The 15,756-nt window shown below is 32.8% G+C and overlaps 1 protein-coding gene and 1 long non-coding RNA gene across 8 annotated transcripts in view; both read right to left on the bottom strand.

Moving 5' to 3' along the window:
* Positions 1–9,102, bottom strand: part of LOC140865632 (uncharacterized) — a 49,066-nt gene extending 39,964 nt beyond the window's left edge. For 3 of the 7 annotated variants that reach the window (XR_012144667.1, XR_012144666.1, XR_012144665.1), the window contains exons 1-8: positions 8,611–9,102; positions 8,391–8,498; positions 8,159–8,284; positions 7,970–8,075; positions 7,717–7,874; positions 7,275–7,399; positions 6,530–6,627; positions 6,083–6,176 (exon numbers count right to left, since the gene is read on the bottom strand). This is a non-coding gene — a long non-coding RNA (uncharacterized lncRNA). The other 4 variants (XR_012144662.1, XR_012144664.1, XR_012144661.1 and 1 more) reach the window with 4 other exon arrangements.
* A 1,914-nt stretch (positions 9,103–11,016) lies between these two features.
* LOC140866279 (TIP41-like protein) lies at positions 11,017–15,460 on the bottom strand. Its single transcript, XM_073271240.1, has 8 exons — positions 15,298–15,460; positions 13,883–14,068; positions 12,938–13,025; positions 12,367–12,480; positions 12,203–12,262; positions 12,076–12,117; positions 11,713–11,841; positions 11,017–11,448 (listed from the first exon to the last, which is right to left on the bottom strand). The coding sequence occupies exons 1-8, from the start codon at positions 15,435–15,437 to the stop codon at positions 11,353–11,355; spliced, it is 855 nt and encodes a 284-aa protein (XP_073127341.1). The 5' UTR covers positions 15,438–15,460; the 3' UTR covers positions 11,017–11,352.
* Between the last annotated feature and the right edge of the window lie 296 nt (positions 15,461–15,756).

The following is a 15,756-nucleotide window of genomic DNA, read 5'->3' on the forward strand; positions in this document are numbered from 1 at the left end:
GGAAATTTTTTGAAGCATATATTTCAAACCAATCAAAGAAAAGTATGTGTATTTTATTTGAATTAACAAATTCATAAAACTATTTTTGTATAATTTTTCTAGAATCTAGGAAATTTCCAAAAAACCATAATCTCCTTTTTAAATTATATTTTGCATAAAAATCATTATGCAGGAAGTTTTTATTTATTTCAAACTCTTTTTCTATAACATTTAATTCATTAAAATTTTCTGTGATAGAAGAAAATGTAGGGCTAGTAGGTTCTAGATCTTGATTATTATTTTGAGTAGAATAAGTTTTTATTCTACTGTTGTTATAGACTGGTCTAGGAATTTCTGAAGTATAATCAACATTTCTTATAATTGAATTTGGTATATCTGAAGTGGAATGTCTATGTTTAGTTTTACAAGAGTGTTTACTACTGAAGGGATTTGAGAAACTCTACCTAAATCTATAGTATCTGAGGTAGAAGAATTTTCAGATTTTTCACTATTATTTTTTCTTTCAAAAGAAATTTTAACTTTACATCTAGATATTGAGTTATTTCTTTTAGTTGGGTATTTGGTTCTGGATCTTCTATTGGTTCAGGTTTAGCAACTCCTTCTAAAACTCATTCTTCTGGTAAATTTATATCACTCCATTGAATTGGTTTGGGGATTACGATATTAGATCTAGTTAAATATGTTTGTAATAAAAGGGTTTCACCTTTTTTACTATGATTTTTTACTTTTGTAGCAAAATCAAAAATCATATCTTTGTAATGGATTCTAAAAATTATTGCCACTGGAATTGATCCTTTAAGCATGTTATAATTGTGAGTTTTTATTTGTAAAACTAAAGATTTTAAAATATTTTTGTCGCTTAAAGAAACTGAAAAATTAGGATACCAATCAAAAGAGATTGGTCCAGTACACATACTAGATTCAACTGAACTTAGTAAAGAATCTTCAAAATTTGTGAATCTGGCATCTCATAAAATAGCAAGGATCGAAGTATTCAATCCTTCTTTAGTTAAAAGTTTTATTCCTACTTGGACTAATCCAATATGAATATATTTATAATTTTTATCTTTATATTTTTGTAAGGAATTTTGAGATAATAACTTAATTGTTTCAAAAGGTTTTGTAAGTTGTATATCTCTTTCTTCAGTTTTAATAGAAAAGTCGGTTTTAAAAAGTTGAAATCTTGAAAAACCTAAACTTAGAAATGTAAATCTAATTAAAGCTTGTTCAATTTATAAAAATAGTATTAATGTAATTAGAAATAACAAAAATATTGAAACCAGCAATGATCATTTGAAAAATGATTCACAGATGAAAGACCAGCACAGAAATCCAAAAAATTGAATTCCTTCAAAAAAGCAAAAATCTTACATAGCTCCTTTCCAAGGAATTATGAGATCATTGGAAACTGCCGAACCTTACCAACCAGGTAGAAGAGGTAATTTCATTCAATTATGCGATATTAGATTACCTATTTTTCAGCAAAATAAATTTAATTTACGTCTTGGACAAAACGTAAATCATTTTCAGCAAAATATATTGGATAATATTTGGAATTTGGATAACCAAAGAACAGCAAAACTCCAAGTTTGTAATGCTTTGACAAATTATTTTATGATTGGAGAATATAATGGAATTAGTAACAATCCTCCAAGAATAAATTTCAGCCATTATGTGATTTTTTCTGAAAATATTCTAGGAATGTTTCATGAATGGAAAGCAATAGCCAAAAATATAAAAAATTATCCTAATCCTTTATATAAAGGATACTATTTTTACAGCGAAGCATTAGCTGCTTGCAGAAAAACCATTGGTTTAAATTTTTATATCCAGCCAAGATGTAAAGAAAAAATTTGTGAAAATCATTTAGCTAGCACAGATTGTGCATCCACATCACACACTCAAGATACTTTCCAAAAGGTATCGACTCTTGAAAAAGAGATTGAATCATTGAGTGAAGAACTTGAAAATTTGAACCAAAAAATATTCTGAACTCAATGAAAAGAACCAATACTTAAAATCCCAAAATAATTCCCTTCTTGCCCAAGGAAATTATGAAAAACAAATCATCCCTGAAAAGCATCTAAAAACCAGAATGATATTAAAAACCCATGATACCCTAAATCCACTCTTTTCTTTCGAGCCTGAATTAAAAACTGTTATACAATATAAACTCGTTGATAGCTTCTTTTCGGATATAATTGAGATCCAAAATTTCATAGCCTCAGCAGCCACAAGTCCTATTCCCGGACTTTCCATTTGGCAAGATCTCAATGAATATTATTTTGAAAACAGTGAGAAAATCGAAATTATGGGACTATTAACAGTCGATCTTGATTTATCTATTTATGATCATTCAAAAATGACTATTGGTCGTCTAATGGACTTCGGAGTAGTCCATGCTTTTAGATTTAGTAATATCTCTCAGTTGGATCATTGGGAGATAGAACTAAATTGGTTTTAAATGAATATCACAAAGCGACATACCTTAAAAATCAAAAAACTCAACTCTGCAGAGTATATTCTACAATTCCTACTGTAAAAGGGTTTTCAATAAAACCAGCAAGACACAGGATATTCATGGATAGTGCTGTTGGAGGAAGATATCAATTCCCAATAAAAGAGCTGCAATACAATCATATAGAATGCCATGAATTTTATGAAATACTCGGAGCACGTCCATATAATTATTTCGTTAATTGGTCAGAATACAGGTTAATCTCGGAGACATATTTAACCCAAATATTTGGGCCGGATAAATTCAAGATCCTCTTACCACACATACAAGATAAATTAGAGGTTGGTTATGAAGCTAATCCCTATAACAGTGATGAACCAGAAAAGGTGGATTCCGATTTAGAAGAATTCATACAAGAAATGCTCGATCATTGAAAAAAGCAAAGTTTAAATATTTGTATATTATGTAATTTTGATTTCTTATAATTGTATGTAATTGTAATATATATATATATATATATATATATATATATATATATAAAATATAATATAATATAAAATAATATAAAATAATATAAAATATTATACTACATCCCCTTACTTTGCCTATAAAAGGGCACTCATCACCCCATTACAAAGCACTTGAAAAAATTGGAGACACTTGAAAACACTCCAACACTTCTAAATTCCTCTCAAACCTCTCTTCCAAATTCCTTCAACCTTTCTTCAATACCTTTTCCTTTCTTCTTTTTCTTTCCTCATCCTTGTTCTTCATAAAACCTTTTTGATCTCTTCAACCTTCTAAATACCTTTAAAAACTTGTTTATATTATGCATCAAGTTCTTCAAGGATCTTGAATAAAGTTGTAAATATTTGAAGATTCCAAGTGTTGTACAAATTCCAAGGTTTGTAATGAATTTTTAATCAATATTTTTGTGCTGTTTATATTATCTATTTAAATACCTATATAAATATTACACATGGACGGTTTTACCGCCTAAGTAATATATAAATATATTATATATCTATAAATATATTTATATGTATACTTATAGCTATAAATATTATATGATCGGTTATACCGCCTAATCGAGTCCGTTAATATTCGTGGTGTTCTTTGCAAAAGTATGCTCTGCATATAATCTTTGATTATATGTATCAGAAACTGGAGGAACCACAATATTATCTGAGACGTTTAAATTTCAACTTTTAATTTTTGCAATTTAAATTCCAGCAATATATACATATATGTATATATCAGTGGTGTTATAAAACCCACTATATTTAAATTTCAGTATTTAAATTCCGCACTATATTATATATATATATATATATATATATATATATATATATATATATATTATCATTGGATTCCTTTCATTAGGAACCATTTTAAGCTTTAATATATATATTACTAGCTTTGTGGTGTCTTTTCAAAGGAACCATCATATTATTTTATGATATATATATATTATCATTGGATTCCTTTCATTAGGAACCATTTTAAGCTTTAATATATATATATATTACTAGCTTTGTGGTGTCCTTTCAAAAGAACCATCATATTATTTTATGTTTCTTTGTTGATCATTGTGTTTTTCATTATTTGTTTACTTTTTAAAGTTCTTTATAATTATTTCTTTATGTTCCATCATATATAAACTTAATTGTTTCAAAAGGTTTTGTAAGTTGTATATCTCTTTCTTCAGTTTTAATAGAAAAGTCGGTTTTAAAAAGTTGAAATCTTGAATGCTTATAAATTTGATCTTTATTAATTCTAGGGATTTCCCAATTATCTATAGATTTTTCAAAATTTTCTATAATAATTTTTTCAGTATTAATTATCCTTTTAGAATCATATGAGCTCGTAATAGCAGAGTTTAAAGAAGTAGATCTACTGAAACTTGAATCCATATTTATAAAAAAAATTTGTTTTTGAAACCTACTTTCTCCCTACAATCCCAAGCACTTCGTAGGATTTACAGCCTTCACTCGAGGACTTACGACCCAACCCTCTTGGGCAAAAACACTCAAAAGAAACTAAATTTCTCGTAGTGTTTGTTGAAGTTTGCTTTTTATATTTATAATTACTTCAATTCAAATCCGCCGAAAAAATCAACAAATTAAATAATTATTATAGTCGATCCGATTAAAATTAACCAAAACTCTAGGAAATTAATAAAAAAAATAAGCCTAATCAAAGTAAACAGAAGATTATAGCACATTTACTCAAAAACTCAATTAATCAAAAATAAATTCCAAACGAATTTAATTCAGAATTGAAACGACAAAACTTGGAGGAGAGAGTCGATCCGTAGGGACGAAACTTGAGAAGAGGAGAGAGACTTAGCTGTTTTATATATATATATATATATATATATATATATAATTTATTTTGAAATGTTGGATCGATAAGGATATATATATATACCGATCCAACATTTCAAAAAAAATTGGCGGAAAGCAAAGTCTCCTCTTCTCAAGTTTCCTCCCTAACTATCTGCTTAAGTTTCGTCGATTTTAGTTCTAGATTAGATTCGATTAGACTTTAGTTTTAATTAATTGAGTTTCGAGTAATTGTGCTATAATCCTCTGTTTATTTTTATTGGGCTTTAGTTTTGATAAATTTCTTAAAGTTTTGATTAATTTTTGTCGGATCGACTATAATAATCATTTAATTTGTTGATTTTTTCGACGGTTTTGAATTGAATTCGATTGGGCTGAAGATTTCGAGTAATTGTTCATGTCGTGTGCTATAATCCTCTATTTATTTGGTTGGGCTTTAGTTTTGATTAATTACTAGAGTTTTGATTAATTGTTTATTGGATCAACTATGATAATCCTATTATCCTTTGTTCATTGATCGAGCTTTAGTTTTGATTAATTGCTAGAGTTTTGATTAATTGTTTATCTGATCGACTATAATAATCCTTTAATTTATCCCATGTTCATTTATCGGATTTTAGTGTTGATTAATAATTCAACGATTAGATTTATGAAACACAACTTTAAAATCAGACGGTACATATTCCATGCGAGAAATCATCGGCTTCTGTCATCAAAACCCGATCTCCACCGTTCACAATCGAGTTCTCTCTCTTCTAAATGTACGGACCAAATTTCATATCGATCCAATGGTTCACGGTCGCTGACACTTCTGCAAGGTAACTGATTTTCAATCCTTTTCAAATCCAAGAATTCCTTCCGCTCTCCTTATTGTATTATTTTTAGTTACCTGTGTCATATCAACTATGAACTGCATAATTTCCTAGATTTTTGGGTCTTAAGGTTGTCCATTTTTAAGCAAGATTGCTACCCTAAGTACTTTCTCAAGTTTGGGCTATCGTTCTTCAACGAAGAGCGCACGTGAATTAAGCAAGGAAATTTCAACCATGTAGGATATCTAATAAAAGTTTATATGAACATGAGTTTAGTAATTTAAGTAAATTTAAGGTATTGTATTAAGAAAGGAAAAAGCAGGTAGTTTGATCTAATTTATTTGGCAACCTGTAGCATATTCCAATTCCATAGATTTAAAATCCAAATCCTATTTGTTAGGCAAGCAAACAAACTACAATAAATTGTGTATATTTTGATTTAGTATTTTCCTTATAATAGCACCTACCAGGTAACAATCAAGACGGAAATGATGAATTCTTTGTGGAAGAAGTGCTTGGTATTTTTCCCCTCAGTCCAGCAAATTCACAAAGCTATGAGTGCTGCAGATATGAACAAGTACCAGCTTCTTGTCATCAACAACGCAAAACCATAATAAACTAGAAAACAAATTCGCATTCACAAACTAATGGACACATGTTTATAATTATTAAAAACCCATGTTATATCTTAATGAGCTCTAAATGATTTTTCTGGCTTTAACTTAGGTACATGTCATTACCAATAAACAATCTCTATATTTAGTTTCCGAAATTAACGTTAAATTACAATTAAGAAAGAAGAGCAAACCACAAATTAGAATTTTCAAATGCAATAGCACTTTACACCACGAAAACAAACCCGCCAAAACAAACCTATTTCTATAATGTTAAAGATAGAAGGTCTCAACTTATACCTGTTACATAATTTCTTCTGTGTTTTCAAGGTTACAAAAGCAAAGCTCTTGCTTGATGCTTCCACTAGTATCTTTACTTTCATCCCTCGAATATGTAGCTACAAGACACAGAATATTATCAAGACACAATTTTATAACTTTCAAAATTATTGACCTCGAAAAGTAAAACAAGAAGAATTTTTCAGTTTTAGCCACAGTTTTTGAAACCGTAGCTAAATCGTGGCTAACTTTAGCCACGGTTTGTCAACTTCCTGTAATTAAAACCATGGCTAAATTAGACACGGTTTTTCAACTTCCGTGTAATTAAAACCGTGGCTAATTTAGCCACGGTTTTGCAACTTCCGTGGCTAAATCAGCCACGAAATTGTTCATGTAGTTGAGCAGAGACAATTATCATCGAAAATAAAAGAATAAATATGGAATCAAATCTGTAATTCATACCCTGCTGTCAGTATCTTTATACATCTATAGATATATGCCATCCATGGCACTTGGTGTGTGAAATACATACAAACATTTGGTACACAGTTTTTAGCACTCTTTACAAAACAAAATTACCAACATATTTTCGGGTTGAAGTGCAGCGGCGCTACTTATTTCAGAAGTAACCTACTTCTATTAGGGACTTGGATGACATGCTTTCCAGGATTTCCACTATTATGGCATCTCCATAACCATATCCTAAAAGATATCTAGAAATACACAACAAAATGTCCATTCATGCATGGAAGAGAGGAAATTGTACCTGGCCATATATTACAGGATGTAGGATAGTTGTTCCTTCTTCCTCGAACCACCTTCGCCGTTGCATTCGTTCCATTGCTCCAATTCATTCATTATGGAACCCTCAGCTGCAAAGATAGTTGCACCCTGTGGCAAATGGCAATATGTAGAAAGTTCATCACACATGAAAAACAAATTGGAATCAAGAAATCTGGACACTGGAATAGATGCTTCCTATCACTGGTTTATGCTGTTTTTCAAACTTTAAAGTATTAGTCTTACAGACTAAATAAATAAATTGATAAGGATTCTAGTACGTAAGAACAATCTAAAATTTGAAAGAATAGGGAAGGATATCTATCTTTGCAATATTCAACAACTTATGCATACAATATCAAAATTTTCAGGATCGGAGTTTTAGACTTTTCATATACTATCATCAACAATGTAAAAACTATCCATACACAAATTCCAATTCTTGGGTGATTGACGACAGGAGAATGAATGGCCGAGTTCTGCCATGAAGCACTTTCTTAAACTCCACAATAGGCAATAACACTTTACTGATGGGTCTCAAACTTGACACTACCAACTTTGCCAGGCCCAATTGCAGCAATGAAAACTGTGTTTGGTGCAACAGGTTTTGATAAGGCTCTTTTTCGAATTTCACACAATATATTCAAAGTTCTTTTAATAGATAACTTAGAACTACCATACCTGATTTTTGGCTTCCTTAAAATCTTCCATGTTTAGTGGCCTGATAGTGATTGTTCTTTCCTTCTTATCAACTCTAGTAGAACCATCTTCACTCCCCCTTCTTTTTCTGTTAAGTGAAAAGCATATGAGAAGTTAGGAAAACACTGAAACCAATAGACAATGAATAACTTGCATTAAGTAACAACTTACTCTAAATCCTTAAATTAATCCCAACGATGACAAACAACCCTAACATCTTCCAATTATCGCACTAAACAATTCGACATAATTTATGGGTCGACGAAGATATAACTCGAATTCCTTCAACTGTCAAACCTACAACATTAAATCCATAATATATCAATAACGGTGTGATATAATCGACGAAATCGAATTAAAATCAAAGCGGGTAAAATCCCCATTTCCGGGCAGCCTGTTATACCTCAAACTAACTAGCTGGAAAACGAGCCAAGATGATCTGGAATATGACCAGCTACTTTCCGAGGTGGTGGTAGCGCGGCGGCAGCTTGCGGGATAACCCAAAAAGCAGCTGAAATGACAGGAAAGATTCGGACTCCCTCAAGTACTAACTAAGGCTAAGAACCCAAAGTAAACAACATCTAGAAGACCGAAATCAGCTGAATCGAAAGAGAAAAGCTTACCTAACTCGAACAGGAAAAGTTCGCGAGAACAACCTCGAATCAAGATCGTTTTCTTCGATTCGAAACCTAAGTGCAAGCTACAGGTCCTGGGCTAGGTGAGTGGTTCGACCGACCCATTTCCGACAGTGCAGGGAGGTGTCGCGCAACTTGGAGAGGTGTAGGGATTTGGATTGGGGTGTGGGTAAAAACGTGTATATAAGTATATGTATGTAGCTTAAATAGCTTTTTAGAAATCAGCGCCATCAATTATATAAACTTTTATCAAATCAAACAAAAGCACAAGAGAATTTAAAAATGGCTTTTGTCAGAAAATGTGTTCTTAATATAACTTGAGAAACTTATTTAAGTATACGAGCTTATTTATACTACTAATTCTAAGTTTCTAATGTATTCTAGATTTATCACAAATGAGGATATTATAGTGTGTTCTACTATATTTTTTTTCATATACAACTAACTTTATGATTCTAAAGTATTGCAAGTTGCTAAAATACTCTAGATTATTCTAGCATTAGCTAGTTATGCGTAAAATATTTTAAATTTTTCTACACAATTCTAGCTAGAATGCGCAAGAGACATTAGTTTACATCCTTGTGTTGAGTTCTTAAATGTATTGGAACTTTCTAGCCTCCTTTAAGTGCAACATTGTTCTTTGACTGGCGTGTCAAGTTTCGGTCCGTGACAAATGTCTTTAGGACAAATTTGATCCGAATCATGCTTTATTTTCTCACGATATTGATCCAGAGTCTTCTACATCTTCCATATGCTCGGAGCTATTATCATTTAGATATTTCTCGGACCGAAGAATCATACTTCCTACCATCATCACTTGTGGTGCTCTTTGCTATTTTCTACACCACCTTCTCCAGTTCCTTCTTCAACATCTTCACCATGTTTGTGTCATCATCATTCATCACGATCAACCTAGTCCTCGATTTCACACAATAAAAGGAATTTGAAACCTTTGAGTCCAACACGATTGGGATCTGCAACCTTACATCACAATTATGTCTGCACAAGGCAAAAGAGTAAAAATTATTTTCAGAGTCTGAAATTATAAAACATGGAAATCATTTTTTCAGGCTGCTAAAGGTGAAATATATATAATGCACTAAGAAAATTTCCTTGTAGCTAGTTAGATCCTCTTCAAATCACGCTACCCATCCAAATCTTGCATGTCTCTCAAATACAACCTAAATGTGGCCCAAAAATGTGTTGATATGAAGCAAAAATTTGAATCTCAACAAAGTTCTTGTTATCTTAAACTTGACATGGAGTTTAACAAAAGAATGTAAATTCATGAACTTCAAGAACATCCATTCAATCGTAACCAACAATCATTGCAAATCTTATTAAATGCAGTGGATGCAGCTAGTACCATAAGAACTGGCATCTAAAAGTTACTTTGTTTTTATCACAAAATCTAGATTTCTTGTAGCATGGAGAGATGGAGTATTTACAATAAGCTTAATGTCGACAAATTTTCTATGTTGCACTTGCTCCTCGTCTTCGTGAAAAGTTGGACCAGCGCACACACATGCGAATTTTTTAAATAAGAAAAATATATTGAACCAAAAAGGTATTCCTATATTAATATTGGTATAGTTTATATCATTATATGCAAATTTAATTTCTTGAGAGCATTATGTTTGCTCTAGTTAATATATGAGGAATTATATCGTTGTGTTTCTTGTTCTTACATTTTTATTTCTTGAGAAATTATTTTGACATTGCAAATATTGTAATATGGTGATGTTTAAAGTTATTGGGTCATTTGGTAAATTGTCGGGCATATTCAATAATAATAATAATATTTTTTAAAATATTTCAATAGGAAAAAATAATTAAGCAATAACTCCTAAATATTTTTCTGGCAGTCAAAAAGAGCAAAATAAAAGTGCAACATTTAATATTTAGGTGAACAAAATCATTTATGCGATCATACAGTTTCGAAACTTCAAGTTTGGATTATGGGTCGTAGTATCGACCTTTTCTTGCATACTTGCGTAGGGCTAACGAGATCCTTCACTCGTGTTTTGTGGATGAATGTTCCTGGTTTTGACAGGCCATTTCGATGATTTCGTACTCATCTTGTGCACGAGAGTAACATTTCCAAAACCTTTATGTTCGGATCTGCATTGTACATTTGTTTTGAAGTACTATTTACGTGCATTTAATCAAACGATATCCATCATTCCACTTCCTATTTACATCACAAAGTGTACCCATAGAATAGAGAGCCTTACCAGCCAAGAACAGGAGTACCTACCCAATCTTGCATATTTTTAAGTCAACTCTGCTTCACATATTTTGCTATCGTAGCAAACTCAGAACTGTTGGGCATCATTCATGGCCTGAAGGCTCGTGGAGGTGTTACCGCAAGCGTTTGCTGGAGAGATGAAAATCTTGACCAAGTTGGTTTTTGGTCAAAAGATCCCAGCATTATTAAGAGGCTTCATTACAGGGGAATTACCAAGACATTAAACATTTCGTCTGAAACGATTCATGTTTTCAATAATTTCTTGAAATGGGTAGAGAAGTATCCAGTTTTGTGATGGCTGGTGTGGCTAGAAAATTAAATCAAACAAAGTTATGGGTCTCAAAAGACTCAAAGTTCTCACATAAAAACTTGTTCCCGTCTTCTTTGAGCATTTTTTGTTTTGGTCCCTATTACTCAGGTTCAAGAAATGACAGTATAACATTCACATAACAAATTGCTACCATTCTTTAAATAATATACAGTTATAGGAGCTTTTGGGTTTCGCGCCTCACAATTGGGAGCCGTTCACTGATGATACCAGGATCACTGTATGCAGCAGAATCTTTGGGATATCCTTTCTGCAAAATTAAATAAAGATATAAGGCACATCAATAGAGTTAATCGATCTTAGAGGAAAAAGAGTTGATAGATGTAGCAGGTTGATGTGGATGACAACCCAAGTATAACAAAGAATTGCACTCAAAAATCAAATAAAACAAATTAACAACCTATAAAGATGGAAAAAATGAAGCGACTAGGAATTAAGGAATTTCCAAATTTAGAGGCCAAGTTGGAAAAAGATGGATAATTATCTGACAAATGAAATAATATGCACAACATACAGATGACAAGGCATGAAATGTTGCTTCTCTCCAGCAGCTTTCTCGAAGTACAATCGGTTTCGTACTCTCCCTGAAAATGCAATGCATTCGGGTGTCTCTCAGTCTCATTAGCACTCCATCGACTCTGAGCTGTGAGAGACATCAAACAAGGAATACTCGTAGTAAGTAAAGATTTGTAACATGAGTAAAATCACTCTTCCGCTGTCACATTCCAAAACTAAAATAAGGAAACATCAAGTATATGCATAACCTTTTGGTAGGTTTTCATATAATTATATTAGAAAAAATCATGATCAAAATTTGGAAGCAGTGATGTCAACTGTCAAAATTAATATCTTAAAGAGAGAGACTCAAAAGACTCACCCAGAAGCGCAAGAGGAGAAACCAACCACTGGGCATGACTCTCTGGACAATCATCAGAACACAGAGTAAGTTTTGCCCTCAGTCCATTCAAGAAAAAAGAAAATAAATAGCAAAAATTAAGATATACCACTTTGACCGTCAAAAGAGAGATGCCATTATCAGCCAATTCATCTTCATACAACACGATCTGTCATATTAAATATGGCATAAACAAGTAAACCAGGTAAAGAAATGCATACCAATGGATTGTCCCTTAAAGCCTCAGGAATCACCAATTAACAGATTACAAACCTCATCATAGAAAAGAATTGGCTCTTTAGCTGCCAAAGCAACCATGTCGATCTGTTCTTGGCAGTCTTTCCAATGCAGGCTGCGGTTGTTTTCCTCTGAAGCTCTTCTCCCAGTCTTGTAAATGAATAAAACCATGCATTAGGACCTCAAATTAAACAGCAACCGAACAAAGTTAAAACAGCTTACACATGATTTGTGGAAACCTTCATTTTGTTAAGAGTAGAAGTGCTTTCTAGAAGCTCTACACTACCTTAATCTGCTATGACTTGACATGTTTGATTTATTGCCCAACTTTTGTTAAGAGTAGAACAAAAGTTGGGCAATAAATCAAACATGTCAAGTCATAGCAGATTAAGGTAGTGTAGAGCTTCTAGAAAGCACTTCTCAGCTTCTCGTTAACAAAATTTCAAAATTTTGTTAACGAGAAGCTGAGAAGTGCTTTCTAGAAACTCTCCCAAACACTACCTAAGGGGTGGGAAGATAAAGCCACTGGACATGATCACCCTTTTATCTCAAATGATCTATCAACAACTATTACTAAACTTGGGCGCAACACAGAAAGAAGACACACCTCAGGATTCATTTCGATACCAGTGCTTCCACAGTATGGCGTTGTGAAGGTATAATCATAGTCCAGTATCACCTGATCGGTAGGCTTGCTGCAAGATTAAAAATTAAAAAAGAATCAGAGAAAGGTGTAGGGAAGGTGAGAGATAAAGTCGAATACTATGGATAATATGATTCCCTCCAAAGAATGAAAAAGTATGGTTTTGTATAATAACAACTCCTAAAGATAAAAGTTAATGAATATGAAAATAGAATTGGACCGCCAAAGGGCACAAGGTGGATTCCTACTAGTATTGAAAAATCTCATACATCTTGATTTGGTGGCGTTGAATGGTGCAGCTAGAAAATCAGAGCTGCAAGCCACAATACTAGAATATGCCTTAAAAGTGTGATTTTCTCCTGGAAACAGGGAAAAACACAGAATCGACTCTAAAATACTGACATCGAAATATTAAAAGTAGCGAGGAAAAATTAGAGAAAAATAAAAAAGGAAAACTTGTACCCATGAATAAGCTTCTTTTCTAGAACAAGACTCGGTTAGAGGAAATGCCCTTGATTTAAGACGTCGTTTGAGAAATCATATCTTCTATCTTAAATTAACATTGTGAGAAAACAATATTATTTTTGACTGAACCACGAATAGGTAACTGACATATAAGAATGCATACAAACTAAAGGGTGGTAACTAAAATAAAACGGTGAGACACGTCCATTAAAAATTTATGATCGTGCATATGTGCGTATAACTGTCGTACCCACCAGCATAAGAATAGTATGCTTAAATCATTTTTAACATCCACAAGTCACTAGGGTAATACACATACTTCAAATTCCACATTCCTCAGAAACTAATACAAAATCATATAATTTTGTTGAAGTTTTAGTGTCAAACAATTTACACATTAGTAATAAAGTTCAGTAAAAATGATAAAAATTTGGTGCATAATACTTTCGAAATTTCCATTGAGCAGCTGCAGGAACTTCAACCGGAGGTAATGCCTCCTGCTTCCATCCACATAGAGCATCGAATGCATTGAAATAAATTTTAATACCACTATTTACATGCTTAAGAACCAAAGAACTCTCCCCAAAAACCATCTCTGGCAAGTGGGATGTTTGAAGCTTCTCTTCCCACCTGCAGGTATACGTATACACAGGTTACAAAGCTGGACAGAGTATTAGGCATAGCTAAACGACCAATTTATTTTCAACTCATTAAGAAACAAAAAAACTTCTAGTAAGCCGCAAAAGAATACGAAGTTTTGGTTGCAAATTATATTTCACGACGAGGATCAGAGAGTACTTCATTGAATTCACATAGAAAAAAATTGCATGAAGGGATACTTTGAGCCCGTTTGGATTTTGTAGAGATTTTTTAAAATAAGAGCTTTTAAAAGCTACAATTTTTTGCTTTTGAAAAAGCTCTAATTTTGACTTTAAAAAGTGCTTATTTAAACACTTTTTTGGTCAACCAAACACCTTGTTAACTGAAAAGCACTTAAAAAAGTGCTTTTTTGGCCTAGCTTTTGAAACCAAACGGGGCCTTTAACTAACTATCAAATGTCTTAGGCTTATGATCTTCAGCAGAACATCGAAGTATATTATACCAGTTACACTAGATTAAACCAATATCCGTGAACATTGCAATTTTTCCAGCTGCTTACTAACAAGAAACACTTAACAAACTTCAAACGGGTTGCAGAGGAATGAAAGGAATTTAGAATAACTGAAATCTGGCATGCAGGCAGATCAAACGACGGAAACTGTAGAATCAGGAGAAGAAAAGATTTCTTTTCAAAGATGTTCCTTCCTATTCTAACATCCAACAAAAGAGCATGACTTTCGAACCCCTTTATCTAACTATTCTTTGTTTCCCTTCGTATGGAGTTATCCCTTTTAAGTTTACCCCATGTCATCCAAACAAAGTGTATCAGTATTACATCCCTTAAATTTTTTAACATTTATTTCCAGCCGAGGAAAGATGGATGAGAAACTGCAACAAGATTATTTTTCTGTAGAAAAACAGCACCTTGAGGAATCAAAGTCTGAACCTTTTCCCCTCGGCATTGACATAAGATCAGCTAACAGATAACAAAACTAGACTATTTTTTTGTTTATTTCCGTCAATAATCTCCCTACTTTTTTTTTCCGAGGATTCCAATAGCAGATAAATAATTATCTCTCAACAAATCACGTTCCAACTTCCAATTCATCCTTAAAAGTTCATCAGCAGTCATACAAACTACTTTTTCTAAACCAGTGGTCCAACATACGCAATTAATCACACAAACAAGCAAACACACTACAAAATCAGTAATATTAATCATATGTACAAACACTAAGGGAGGGAAGACAAATTAGTACTGTTGAGCCAGGGAGGAGCTAAGAATCGAACGCTTGAAGGACTCGATCTCCCAGCCGCGGAGGCGAATTCCGACGCGTCCGCCGCCAAGAATCTCGGCGCCGGCGGCCTTAAGCTCCTTGTCGTCGCTTTGCCATTCCATATCGGGCAAATATATTCAGCTAAGTGATTTCTGTGTCTTTGATAAACTCCCAACTCTATTTTGACTTCGTGGCCCAACCCGTACCCGGGACCCTCGGGACAAAATCTGGTCCAGTGTATTCGGATCCGATTGGCCCGGATTGTCAAAATTGTTATTTAGTCCTGTAATTTTTAATTTTGTTGATTTTTAGATGGGCAATTTGCTCAAAAATCCCCAAATGCAAACATGTTTTGTTTTGGAGTTCCTAGTCATAAAATGTGGTACAAAACAATACAATATGTGGTACAAAACCATACAAGATATGGTACAAATTAACAAA

This window comes from Henckelia pumila, chromosome 4 (genome assembly GCF_033568475.1).
Source record: "Henckelia pumila isolate YLH828 chromosome 4, ASM3356847v2, whole genome shotgun sequence".
NCBI classification, from domain to species: Eukaryota; Viridiplantae; Streptophyta; class Magnoliopsida; order Lamiales; family Gesneriaceae; genus Henckelia; species Henckelia pumila.

What these genes read in the sequence shown, in the direction of transcription:
- LOC140866279 (XM_073271240.1), bottom strand. Translation starts at nt 15,437, where the DNA reads ATGGAATGGCAAAGCGACGACAAGGAGCTTAAGGCCGCCGGCGCCGAG. An exon ending in GTATCGAAATGAATCCTGAG is followed by an intron (nt 12,481 to 12,937) that starts GTGTGTCTTCTT and finishes TTCATTTACAAG; the next exon opens with ACTGGGAGAAGAGCTTCAGA. An exon ending in CAATTCTTTTCTATGATGAG is followed by an intron (nt 12,263 to 12,366) that starts GTTTGTAATCTG and finishes TTAATATGACAG; the next exon opens with ATCGTGTTGTATGAAGATGA.